At 60.1% G+C, this 13662-nt stretch overlaps 1 protein-coding gene across 1 annotated transcript; it reads right to left on the reverse strand.

The window, feature by feature from the left end:
• Positions 1-2828: 2828 nt before the first annotated feature.
• TSPO (translocator protein) lies at positions 2829-12972 on the reverse strand. The gene is made up of 4 exons (XM_044227951.1): positions 12901-12972; positions 5349-5562; positions 3606-3744; positions 2829-3097 (listed from the first exon to the last, which is right to left on the reverse strand). Exons 2-4 carry the CDS (start codon positions 5528-5530, stop codon positions 2909-2911), a joined length of 510 nt encoding a protein of 169 aa, XP_044083886.1. The 5' UTR covers positions 5531-5562; positions 12901-12972; the 3' UTR covers positions 2829-2908.
• Between the last annotated feature and the right edge of the window lie 690 nt (positions 12973-13662).

Here is a 13662-nt window from a genome sequence, read left to right on the forward strand (position 1 = left end):
GCCCTGAATCCTGGCTCAGCTTACACTGTTGGGGCCTCAGGACACGGGATTCTCTTCCTACCTGTTTCCTCACCCTGGGGCTGGGGGTACTGGGAGACCCTAGCTGCTCTGGACAGCCAGAGGGTCCAGGGGGCGGATGCAGGAGGGGCATGAGCACAGTACGCCAGCCCAGTGACGCCCCCTCGTGGTGGGCAGAGGCCCTGCAGGGGACCGCCTGTGCACCTCTGGACTGGCACTCACACAGGGCACTCATCTGCACGCCCAATAGGGAGGGTGGCCCTGCTCATTGCCAGTTCACTTCAAACCCGATTACCCAGGATAACAGTGATCCGAGGACCACATGATCCAGGCTCTTAATTGTAAACGGGGTTTTCCCCGATTCTAGACGTCCTTGTGCCTCTCATCAGTGGAAATCAGACGGCGCCTGAGGAAGGGCATCAGGCAGGGCCCCCACTGTGCTTAAAGACCAGACCGCTTGCAGTGGAAATGCTTCTTTCTGGTATTATCTTCACTGGAGTCAGTTTGTGTTGAGAATTTTTTTTTTAAAGACTTTATCTGAGAGAGAGTGCATGGGGGTAGAGGAAGGAAGGACAGAGGGAGAGGGAAAAGCAGACTTGCCACTGAGCAGAGAGCCTGATGCAGAGCTCAGTCCCAGGACCCTGGGATCACAACCTGAGCCAAAGGCAGACGCCCAACAGACCAAGCCCCCTGGGCGCCTCCGTGTTCAGAATTCATCAGAGTGCAAAATCTGTAAAAGCTGGACGTCTGGAGTTGATCAGGGAGTCACAGCCATAGTATTCATTGTACCAAAGTTCTACAGAACCACACAAAAGAAATCCAAAAGGTAAAGCTTGAGAGGCTGACAGCAAAATCTAGAAAAGTCCTCAGTGATGATCCATGGCCACATAAACACCACCAAACATGGCAGCTCCTTCCTGGAGAGGCACCAATATAGTTAGAACCTCTTGGTACCAGAGATCCACAGTGGCCAATGGAAACATTAAAGCACTCAGCACATGCCTGACAGTCACTGCTGTGTCCCTGCCGATGGCCGGCCGGCCGAGCCCTCCTGAGCTGTGTGAATCACCTTGTTTGTGTCCTTTGTGGCCAGCTGGCTACAGAGGGAAGCAAATGCCCGGATTTAAGACTTTAACAGCTTGAAGTAGCTCCAGGAAGGAGTGCAGACCAGAAGGACTTGACATCTGTGAGGTAATAGACTTTCCTATCAAACCAACGTGGACATGTCAGGAGCCTCGGGTTGCTAGCAGAAGCCAAAGCTCAGAAAATGAGAGTAGCCCGTCTACTTAGGAAAAACTGGGCCGGGGGGCAGAGCCCCACAAGAAAGCGGCAGACGCAATGGCTAAGTACATCTGTCCCGTCCATTTTTCTAGCCATTTCTGTGGCTACGCGTGTCATGTGGCCAGGAGGAGGCATGTGGGATACCGCTAGAGAGGAACAAAGCCACAGCGAGTGGGACAGACAAAAAAAGAACCTGCATGAGCATCACGGAAAGGATTGCAGAAGTCTCAGGGGCACCTAAGTGCTAAGTACAGCACATCTGAGGGGCCCACGGGAGCCTGGGATGACACTTCGGGCCCCCCACCCAGACCATCTTGGAGAACTTTAGAAATAATAAAAGGAGGGACGCCTGGGTGGCGCAGTTGGTTGGACGACTGCCTTCAGCTCAGGGCGTGATCCTGGAGTCCCAGGATCGAGTCCCACATCGGGCTCCCAGCTCCATGGGGAGTCTGCTTCGCTCTCTGACCTTCTCCTCGCTCATGCTCTCTCTCACTGTCTCTCTCTCTCAAATAAATAAATAAAATCTTAAAAAAAAAAAAAAAGAAAAAGAAATAATAAAAGGATGATCAAAGAGTCCCCCCATCAGAGCCCTGTCCTCTGGGGAGCATCGGAGAGCGAGCCTGGGAGCTGGCCGAGGTGCTGCTGGCACCACCCGCAGCACACGACCCGCCAGCATCCAGCCCCCGCGGAGGTGACAAGCCCTGGGAGAGAGCCACCCCTGCTCTTGGCCGAGTGTGTGGTCTGCTGTCCCTCCCGGAGCTTTCCTAATGTTGGAAGTGGGTCTCATCTGAATGTGAGAAGGCAAAGGTCGGGGAGCCGGCAGCAGAGCACCCGGCCTGCCCAAATGACAGTGAAACACAACACCTTTGCCTGTGTGAGTGACCAACAACCAAACAAAACAAGCCGCCCAAGGCCCACAGGTCCCAGGCTCCCCGGTGCCCCAGTGCCCGGCGGCGATACGGCGGAGGCCCAGACCACGGCTTCTGGCTGGAGCAGGGGTGTCGCCCCAGCGGGAGCCTGCCTGGGTGACAGGCCTCCACCAGCCTCCCCTGCCCCCAGCGGCTGCCTGCAGAGGACCTGGACTTGGACAAAGCTGGGGGGCTTAGGGAGTGGACAGGACTAAACCCCAGACCTGCTGTGCACCAGTCTACACAGCAGAGCCTAGGTGTGGACTCTGGGCCGAACCTGAGCTGCTCTGCTCCGGGAAGGCCACCCCGCCTCTCAGAGGGTCTTGGGAGGGACCCGAGAAGCACTGGTGAAGCGCTGACCACATCTGGCAGTGGGGTAAGCACCCCTCCCTCCCCAAAGCCAGGAGTCCCCACCCCCCCCAAGTGAAAAGGCCACGGCCAGGAGGTTACAAACTTTATTTGGCTTCTAGCCTCCCGTGTTCCGAGAGCGCACTTTGGGCGGAGCAGGAAGCGCAGGACGAAGCACAGGACACTGTTCCTGGCATAGAGGCTCGGCCTGGGGCACCTCTGTAGCCGGCGGTGACCCCTGGGGCCGAGACCCAGATAGACCCGCAGGCTGGGCGGCCACAGAAGCACATGGGCCGCCACCCCAGGCAGCATCTGATCGGCAGCAGCTGGGGTCCGCGGAGGACGGTGCACTTTCATTCGCCGAGCCGCCGGCCCCCGCGCCAGCTTCGGTTGTCCCGCCACACGCAGTAGTTGAGGGCGGCCGCGAAGGCCAGCCAGGCCAGGTACGGGTAGAGCAGGCGGGCGGCCGGCGGGCTCACCCGGTGCCAGGCCACAGCCGTGGCTCCTGCCAGCCCACCCGTCAGCAGGAGGTCCACCAGTGCCTGCAGAGACACGGACAGTGGGGCGGGGGACAGGGAGGCCTGAAGTTCCTTGTGCTCACTGGGTGCGTGTCCCAGCTGGCCTCTCATGGGGTGCACTCCAGGGAGCACTCCGTCCCACCCCGAGTGACCCTGCCAAGTCCCTCCCTTGTTCTCTGCCTCGGTTTCCCATCTGTAAAATGAGGACAATCATCCCCGCCTGATCCATGCCATGTTAGGGACACAGGGCACCAGGCGTCATGTTTCCCCCTACGATGGCCCTTCAACCAAGCCAGTGAGCGCGTCTGGTGCTGTCAGAACCCCACAAGCTTCCTCCACTGGAGGAAAAGCAGCTGGGGGCTCCAGAGGAGGCTACTGGTCCCCTAAAAGCTCCTGCGAGATGCTTTTTGCCATCCCCTCCCCTGGATCTTCAGACCCTCACCCCACCTAGGATGTGATGCCCTGTGTCCCCCAAGGAAGGGACCGCAAGCCATCTCCAGGGACCAAGGAGACTGGCCAAGGCCACACTTACCCAACCCATTTGTTGGCTGCCAAAGAAGATGGGAGGCCATGCCCAGTTCAAGGCCAGCTGCCCGGTATAGAGACCCAGGGGAACCACAGCCTCTTCCGAGAAGCCTCCCAGCTCTTTCCAGACCATGTAGGAGCCATACCTGAAACAGAGGCCACCAGTCAGGGCACCAGCAGGAAAGAAACCAAAAGCCTCCCTGAGCCATGCTCACCTACGGGACAGCACAGTGGTGGCTCCGCCATGCTCTCCCACTGACCACCGTGTGCCCTCAGGTTAGTTGCTTGACTTCTCTGGGACTTTTTTGCTCCCAGGACTGCTGCGAGGATTTGAGTTAACATCCTGGCGGGCCTTAGGTCAGCGCCTGGCATGTGGGACACTCAGTAAATATCTACCATTATTATCATCAGGATCTGGAGTGAGAAAGAGGCTCCTAACCTAGATGGGGCACCCACACAGAGGACAGGACATTTCAACTGGGCCTTAGTGGGCAAGTAGGAGTCTGCTAGGGGGAAAAAGCAAGCGTTTGCAAACGCTTAGGGGCAGGTTAGGGGCCTGTGGGCCAGGAGGCTGAGGTCTAGGGGGCAGCAGAGAGGCAAGGCTGAAGAGGCAGATGGGGACCTGGTCATGGGGGTTCTTAGAACCACGAGGGGGAGGCAGTTACACCGCTAATAGGAAAGAGTGGCCCCCAGCATGTACACATGGGGTACTGCTCTGGCTCTTTCCAAGTATTAACTCATTTCACTTTCATGATAATGCTGTGAAGTGGGCAGTATTATCACCCCTGTGTTATAGGTGGGGAAACTGAGGCATGGAGCGGCAAAGTGACTAAGATCTCTTGGCAGGCAACCGGTGGGTAAAGGCAGGATTTGAACCTAGGTGGCCGGGGCCAGAGTCCGAGCTCTTTACTCCGTGAGAGATTTGACCTTATCAGTATCACTAAGTGTCTGCAGCGTCCCTCTAAGGAGAGACGAGGGTCACATTTGGGCTTTACCAGGATCTCACCGGCGGAGGAAAGCCAAGAAGGAGTGGAGAGGTCTGGAGGCTGAACAAGGAGAGGCAGAACCAGAGGTGCCTGGGCCAGGATCAGGGAAGAGAAAGCAGGACACAGAAAGAGCTGGGAGCCTGGCTGGGCAGTGCCCGGGGCTGGCTGGGGCTGGTGCCCACATGACCCCCAGGTTGTACAGACTATTCTCATCAGAACCCCATGGCATCCAGCCTGGTTTCTGCTACCTGCTCCCCAGGTGCCTGGCATCTGCAGCCCCACCCTGTACTGGGCTGGCATTAGACCCAGGATGCAGGGAACATTCCAGAAGGAGGGCAGGGAGCTGGCCTCACAGGCTGGGTGCAGTTCCCACTAGAGCCACCAGGGGGTGCCCTCCCCATCCTACTCTTCCTCTCCAGGGGTGTAGTCACAGGGTTTCCTGCAGGAGGCCCCTTGTCAAGTGGGTGGTCTTGAAAATTAACCCAGACCCTGGCACTGAACTCAACAGCGGTAGCTAAGAGAATTGTTACTGTTGCTGCCACTATTGGTCTTGGAAGCTGCCCAGGTCTGAACTTGACACACTGAGCCCGCCTACCCCTGGAGTTGCGAAAACAGCCAGGGTGCCAGCCATCCGGCCCGCCCCTCCCTGGACGCCCTGGAGGAGAAAGTTCTGGCCCTGGAAAATGCCTGCTGCCCCAGGAGCACATGGAGGAGAAGCTCTGCCCCCGGGCCTCGAGAGGGAGAGGATGGCCCAGCCCACCTACCCCATGGCTGAGTAGAGGGTGCCCCAGATGGGGCCCAGCGTCCAGCGGGGCGGGTGCCACGTGGGCTTCTGCAAGCTGGCGTACCAGCGGAGCCTCTCCCCGCGGACGTAGTACGAGCCCAGGAAGCCCCCCAGGCTGGGCACCAGGGTGAAGCCCATGGCGGGCACCCAAGGCGGGGCCATTGCTGCTGTGGCGGTTGTTGCTCTGGAAAGTTCTGCAAGAGAAGACAGGGGTGGGGTGAGGGGGGAGGTGCTCCAGAACTGGGGCGAGGCTTCCCCCAGCCCTGGGCAGGGAGGGGCTGGGCACACCCGGGCAGATCCTGCCAGCCCCGTGCAATGGCTCCAGTGAGCACATTTCCACCCAAAATCTCCTGCCCCGCCCACCCCAAACCCAAAGGCTGCCCGGAGAGGCAGGAGCCTCTGGGTGACCCCGCCCCCACAGCCCGACCCACCTCAGCTCCTCTCCCAGCTGCCAGCATCCTGTACTCTCTCTCTCACCCCCACCCTTGACCTTGGGTCTCCTGTCAAGTGACCCCTCCTCTGATTCAAGGCCAGTTCATGTCCCCTCCACCCAGAGAGCCTCCCAGCCCTTCCTCCCCGGCCCAACTGACAGCCCAGCGCTCGGAGAAGCCCGCATCGGCCCACACCCTGTGCACTACGTTCTAGTACCTCTCATTCCCACTTTCACCATTCATTCATTCAATAACTTGCATCACAGAGCTTCGCTCAAATCCTGACTCCCCACTACCTCCCTGTGACCTTAGGCAAGTCCCTTCGACTCTCTGGGCCTCGGTTTCCCCCTCTGTAGAGTGGGATAGCAACACTGTCTACCTGGGCCCCGCCCGATGGGGGAGGGTTACCCAGGCGCACAGGTATTTTACCACCCCCCTAAAGGCCCACCCTAAAATCACCTTTCCTTCCCTCTGTGTCAGAGAGGGAAAGCAGCCTGCTTGGAGTCACACAGCACTCTGGGGCCAGGCTCTGCCCAGTCCAAAAGCTGCTCCCACCCTGCAACCCTGGCTCACGGAGGTGGCAGGTGGGAAAGAACAGGAGTTTGCAAGAGTTCAAACTAGCGAGGGCCCCTCGGCCACCCTGAGAGGCTCGCCAGGGGCTAGGCAGAGAAGGGCCCTGTGTCCATCCTGGGAGCTGCCACCCTGAGGGCTGGGGACCCAGTCATCAGGTCTGTCCATCGCGCTCATCAGCTATATCCCCTTCCCCAGCGGCCCTAAGGTCTGCTCGAGGACCTACTAGGTGCCCAGCAGAGAGTGAGGCCCAGCAGGCTGAACTGCCCAGCGGGGCTGAGAGTCCAGAGTGATGGCGGGTGGGGGGACCCTGGCCCAGCATCTCGGGCCAGCTCTGACTGGACCTGCTGTGGGACCCCTGGCCTGTGAGCACCCCGACTGGGACTCAGGTTCCCCACCATAAAATGAGGAGGCTAGGCCCCCACTGCCACTCTGATCCTACCTGGAGAAACTGGAGGTGTTTGTTTGCATGAGATAGGAAGCCATCCAGATCAAGTTCAGCAAACCTGCAGCTCAGCCTGCTAGGGTGAGGGCTGGGGGCCCAGGGCAGACGGAACGGGAGACTCCCTGCGAGGACCTCAGAGCTCAGAAAGGGCACCCCCGGATGCGGGGTCAAGGAAAAGATGGCCCTGGCCAGGACCGTGAGCACCTCCTGCACAGGGACACAGGAAGCGAGAGCAGATCCAGGGGAAAGGCTATGCAGTCATCAGACCTTCGGAGCAAAGGGTGAAGGCTGCCCTGGGGACGGGGGCAGCTGCCAGCCGGGGGCCCCGGAAAGCCCCATGAAATGTGAAGCAACCTTCATCCCCAAAAAGCAGGGACCATGAAGGCCTGCTCAAACCCCCAAATCCAGCTTTTGAGACTCTAATAATGTAAAAATTATCTTCAACATAACGTTAAGCAAAGAAAGAGGCATATAAAGTGGACTACAGAATCACCCCAATTTAAAAAAAAATAGATGACAGAGACAGGCATTTTAAAAACTAACATTCACGAAGGTGTTCTAATCACAGCCTTCGTGATCACAGAGCTAACGCCGCTTGCCCTGCCAGGAACTGCCCCCTCTTATCCCACCGGCCAGCGCAGACCCGAGGCCAGGAATGGGGGAGGCATCGGCCCAGGGCCCCTCAGCAAGCGGGCAGCTGGGGATTCTAAGGGCTGCCCTTGGCAGTGGGAATTCTGTTTCTGTTTTGTAAAAATAGAATAAACAGATAAAATTCTGTTTATCGTCTTCCAAAAGGTCTATAATGAGCATCATTTTATTTTAGAGATTTTATTTATTTGAGATAGAGAGTGACAGAGCACAAGGGGATGGGGAGGGTCAGAGGGAGAAGCAGACTCTCCACTGAGCCGGGAGCCCGATGTGGGGCTCGATCCCAGGACCCCGGGATCATGACCTGAGCCAGAGGCAGACGCTTCACCAACGGAGCCACCCAGGCTCCCCAACGACCATCATTTTGAACAGGACGATGGGAGATGCAGATTCCAGCTCTGCCCTCTAGTGACTGACTGACTCTTCCAGCCTCGGTCTTCTCACCTGTAGCATTGGGACAGTCCCTCCATCCCCCAAGGCCGAGACCCAGGTGCGCTGTGAGGTGACTGTCGAGGGCTGGGCATGTGATGCGGGCGCCCAGCAGTCCATGTTCTGTGCTGCCCTCTTGCCCTGCCCGCCGGCTTCCGGGGTGCACAGGACTGTCCCTGGGTGAGCGGGAGGGTCTGTTTCACCACCATCGGAGGCCGCTGGCTCTGTGCTCCTGCCAGGTGGGGGTGCGTCTCCAGACACATCCCCAGGACCCGGCCACCCCGGTGGGCTCACCACCGGGTCACGTGGCGCGGGCTCAGGCCTCCTCAGCAGCCACGGGGACCCAGCCCTGCCCACCCCGCCTAACAAATGTCAGGTCCACAGCGAAGTCACAGCGTTCGGGTCACCACTGGAGCTGTGGTCAAAGCCCGAGGCCTCCCCTGGAACATGACAAGGCTGGGCAGGTGGGATGTCTTCACGCCGTCCTGACCCTCACATGCAGACAGGGAAACTGAGGCCCACAAGCTGAGAGGAGGGGCTGGAGGGTCAGGCACCAAAGCGGGCCAGACCTCGAGTCTCCTCAGTGTCACCCTTGGTCCCTTGTCCCACAGCACGGGACGGTCCCACTTTATACCCACTTTGTTTCAAACGGAGGGTCCCCTTCACGCTCTGAGGCGTCCCTCCTACAGGCGCTCAATGTGACTGCCGCCAGGGCAAGACACACGGGCAGCCCGAGCCCCTGATAAGGTCTGCAGAGGCGGACAGACACGCTGTGATATTCTCGCCGAAAAGGCAAAACCCCACCTGGCGGGGCTCCAGGGGGCTGTGGGGGTCAGGGCCACACCACGGTGACTTCCCAGCGGCGGGGAGGACTCTCTCTACTACTTTGGAACCTTCTCTGTAAGTGTAAAATTGGTTCAAGGTAAAACATTAAAAAAGAAGTGTCCTGGTTTGGATAAGAGTTTGCACTGTCCCTGACCTCTGCCCGGACCCCAGCCCCAGCCCCCGCTCCCCCTGCCCCCGGGGCCCTCCGAGCCTCCCACTCCTCCCACCACACCACGCCTGCTCTCAGACTGCCAGTGGCTCCTATCCCGGGACTTTCTTCTTTTTAATCGAGGTAAAATCTGCGGAACATGAAATTAAGCATTTAGAGCACACGATTCGGGGACATTTGGCGCACTTCCGATGTCTTGCCATCACCGTCCATGCCACGTTCCAAACCATTTCCATCACCCAAATGAACGCCCGCACCCACTGCAGTCACGCCGTGGCCCTCCCTCCCCCAGCCCCCGGTTACCAGCAATGTGCCCTCGGTCTCTGCCGATTTACCTTTTCTGGACATTTCATGTAAATGGAATCAAACAGTATGTGGCCTTTGGGGTCCGGCCTCTGCCACCAAGCCTGTTTCTGAGCTTCCGCACCCAGCAGCACCAGCCCAAATTTTTCCACAAGGTTCCGTGGGCAGGAGCGCTCCTGTCCCAGCCCGTGCCCAGGAAGTGCCACACAGGACTTGCCCGCGGTGCCCGCCAAGTGGGCCCTAGAGCCCATCAACCGAGCCCCCTGCTGTACAGAACAAACCACAGCCTGCAAGAGGGCGGTGGCTTTCCTAAGGCCTCGGTGACAGAGCAGGGTCTGAGCCCCGTGTTCCTGCCCCCATTCCCGCTGCCCTTTCTAGACCCTGGCTGTGTTTCATGTTTTACAAGCCTCGGGGATCGGAAAGTCTGCCCAGCTTACAGGTCAAACACAGAAAGGCCAGATGCCTCACCCAGAGAAAGCCCTGACGGGGAGCTTCCTGTGGCCTCTGGGGGACTGCCCAGCTTCTGAATCACCCCACTGCGGGGCCCACCAGGCTGAGTCACGCTCAGCTGGACTGGGCTGGGCTGGGCTGGGCGAGCCCAGGCAGACCCGAGAGAGATCTGCTCTGGGATGGGGTCCCAGGGAGGGCTGGGGAAAGTAGGGAGCACCTGTGACTGGGAAAGGACTCGGTAGAAGGGCAAAGCCACCCACACACCCTTGACTTCCATCAACAACAGCGGTGACTGTGAACCCAGATGCTGGCTTGCCTCCAATTTGTTTTGCAATCCCAGGCCAAAGCTCCCCTCTGGGCCTCAGTTTCCCTCACATCAGGCAGGTACAACCTGTCCTGCCTGCTTTGTGGGGTCATCGGGAGGCTCAAGCAAGGAACAGACAGTGAGCGGCTGTGGCTGTCCGTGCTGGGGCCACTCGCCCCATTTCCTCTGGGGGAAGAAGCGGCCCCGTGGCACAGACCCAAGGCTGGAAGACATCAGCCAGGCGGGCGCTCGTCGGTCAGTGGGGCAGAAGCCTTCACACACGGCTCCACCCCCAGGCCTGGGGCCACTCACCGAGGAGCACTTCCAAAACAGAGGCCGAGAAGAGCCAGAGCAGAGGGCTCAGGACCTGGGATCAGGAGAAGGTTCTAGGCCTCTGGGAAAAGAGCAGTGACCGTGCTGGCTCACCCTGATGCTCGGACTTCACTCACTCCTCACGGCGGCGGCAGGGGTGGCCACCAGCTGCTTCTCTCTTGGGGGCCCCGAGCCACACCCTCCTGACCTCCACAGGGGACACTACTAGTCCCACTGTCCAGATGAGGAGGCTGAGGCACAGGGAGTCCCAGAATTTTCCAGGCCAAGAGATTCTCAGGACCAAAAGGCTCACTCCCTCCAGCCCCAGCACCAGTGTCCCAGGCCCCATAGGGCATTAGACCCCTTCTCAGCCAAGGGCAGCAGTGACAGGAACTGAATCCTCTCCATCCTCCCAAGGAGGTGGGGGCGCTTAGGATCTCCTGTCCTCAAGCAGTTGCACTCCTGCATCCGGGCAAGAGACTCCAGACCCATTTCTGGCCCTACGGTCCCACCTCCCAGGCCTCTCTGTCCCCATCTGTGAAGTGGGGGCTCGGCTAGTGAGTCCCTGGGGGCCCCTCCTGTTCCCCAAGGCCTCCCCTGCAGAAGGTGGCAAAAACTGCCCCCCCCCCATAAGCACACACACAGAACAAAGAGTTTCTTTCTCTGATTCTCTCCTCCTCCTGCGCTGTACCCGGCCCTCCTAGGCCTTATCTCTCACTCAAGCCACGCGCTGTCCCCGGACTGGTGTTAAGGCTCCTTTTTTTTGTTGTTAAATTTATTTATTTGACACACAGAGATCACAAGTAGGCAGAGAGGCAGGCAGAGAGAGAGAGAGAGAGAAGCAGGCTCCCCACCGAGCAGAGAGCCCGATGCGGGGCTCGATCCCAGGACCCTGGGATCATGACGTGAGCCGAAGGCAGCGGCTTTAACCCACTGAGCCACCCAGGCGCCCCGAGGCTCCTTTCTTTTCTAAAATGACTCACAGCTAATCATCTGCGTTAGAGCCTCTGTGAATCTTTTTCATTATGCAAGTACCCAGTACACCAGCCAGCAGGTCGGGAAGGGTCCACTGCCAGCTGGTAACCAGGAGGTCTGGGACAGGGTGGGGCTGGGAGAGACAAGGGGGAATTTGCTCCACGGAGAACAACTCCTTTTCTAAATACAAAGAGCATATTCAGGCATGGCTGCCCAATCAGAAATAAGTAAATGGAAGTACAAATAAAAGAAACAGATTCCGAAACAAAATAATGAAGATGCAAAAGTGTATATAGGGAAAGGGAGGCTCCCTCCCTTGGAGCCCCAACCCCTCATCCCACCCCGAGCAACCCATGGTCAAGGGTTTCTGGCTGATTCAGTCCCTGAAACAGCAGCACACAGCCCGCGGAGGCTGGAACCCTAGTGGTTCAAGCCGTGCCCCCCCCCCTTGTCACTATATCACCTGGACAGGGGCTCCTGGGTTAGCCTCAGTTTCCCTCAGCTCAAAGGATCCCCTCTGAGCCCCCCTCTGGGTGTGCTGCACAGCCATCTGTAAACAAGCCTCCTGCCCCCCTTCCCCTTGCTCCTGGTGTTCTTCCAAGGCAGTGGACAAACACCGTTTCTCCATGAAGCAGACGTCCAGTGCGATGCCCCGCAGGGCTCCCCACTTCACCACACTCCGCCAGCCAAGTCTTTTGGTCCACGGCCTGCTGCATGCCAGGCACCCTGGCACCCTTCTCGTACCCTTTCGGATCAGCCGCAGCCTGGTCCCTAGGGGAGGCCCCAGCCCAGCACCGCCCCCCGCCCCCGCCCTCGGCTGTAGAGCACACGGCTGGTACGCGTCCCGCGACGCACCAGCAGGCCAGCCAGACAAGCTCCCCGGCCGGCCCGGCCAGCAGGCGGGTCCCCAGAACTCTGCAAGGTGTTCACGGCCGGAAGCCCCAGCGCCCTACCGCTGCAGCACGGCAACGGGCAGGCAGGTCCCAGACCACCTTCTGCCCACACCAGACCCCTGTCCAGGCGACGGCGCACCCCAGCACTGACTGGGAAGCTCGGGACCCGGTTCTAGGACACTCGGGGGCCTTAACTGGCTGTGCGCAAACAGCCTGCCCAGGTGTTCTGGGTTTCCCCGCCTAGAAACGGAAAGTCTCAAGGGGACCCGGAGCCAGGGCACTTCGTGACCTTCTCGGTACCCCGTTCGGCCACCCCCGCCCTCCCCCTCCACCGCCATCCGGCTTGCTCAACGGCAGAATGGGCGGGAATCGGGACTGTCGGGTCCCTCCCGGTGGCTCAGCTTCCCGCCAGACCCGAGCGGAGGGGCGGGGCACGGGGGCGCAGGGGGCGGGGCGCGGGGGCCGGAGGAGGGGCGGGGCGGAGCCGGGCCGGATTGCGCCCGTTCCCCTCCTCCGAACTCCCGCTCGCCCCGGGAATTCCGCGGCACAGGAGCCCGGACCGCGGAGGTGAGGGTCCCGGCAGCCCGCCACCCCGGCACCGAGTCCCCTGGTGCTGCTCCCCTGCGGCCCGCTAGGGTCCCCGCCCCGCAGCTCCAGCCTGCCCCCTCCTGCCTCCGTTTGCCCCCGGGCCCCGCGCCGGCGCGCGGGCGCTGTCGGGGGTCGCACCTGCGCGGGGCCGCCCCGCCCGCCGCCCCCTCGGCGTCGGGTCCCCACTCACCAGCGACGAGGACGCGCTCCGGGAAGCCACTGCGCGGCGCGAGGTGGCGACCCAGGTCTCCGGCCTGCCCCGCCCGGGCCGCGAGGCCCCGCCCCGCGCCGACCCCGCCCGGCCTGGCTGGAAGCCGCGGCGGCGGGAGAGCTCGCTCCGCGCCTGCTCCCCACTGCCTCTACCTCCCCGGCCAGCCCCGAGCGGCTCTGTGGCCCTGGTCCTTCCCGTGGCCGCCGTCCCGGCCGTGTCATTGGCAGGTCGCTTCTTCTTTTTTTTTTTTTTTTAAGATTTTATTTATTTATTTGACAGAGAGAGATCACAAGTAGGCAGAGAGGCAGGCAGAGAGAGAGGAGGAAGCAGGCTCTCTGCTGAGCAGAGAGCCCGATGCGGGACTCGATCCCAGGACCCTGAGATCATGACCTGAGCCGAAGGCAGCGGCCCAATCCACTGAGCCACCCAGGCGCCCCAGCTCGCTTCTTCTTGAGACTCACTTTTCCCGTTTGTAAAATGGGAAAACAGGGACCGACCTCAGAGAGGGGAACTACAGCGCTCGAAAGCAAAGCCCTGAACGCGGTCCCACACAATAGCCCTGGGCTCCCATCGCCAGAGGAAAACCCCAGTCACTTGAACTGGGGCCCCGGGAAGAAGGCAGGCGGGGCTCTGAGTCCCGGCTCAGACACTCTGTGACTGGTTCTCTCCGCCTCCATCTGCTCATCTGTGAAATGGGCACAACATCGTGGGACTAATGAGGATGCCACAGGATAATGGGGC

The sequence above is a fragment of the Neovison vison genome, chromosome 12, assembly GCF_020171115.1.
Source record: "Neovison vison isolate M4711 chromosome 12, ASM_NN_V1, whole genome shotgun sequence".
NCBI lineage: Eukaryota > Metazoa > Chordata > Mammalia > Carnivora > Mustelidae > Neogale > Neogale vison.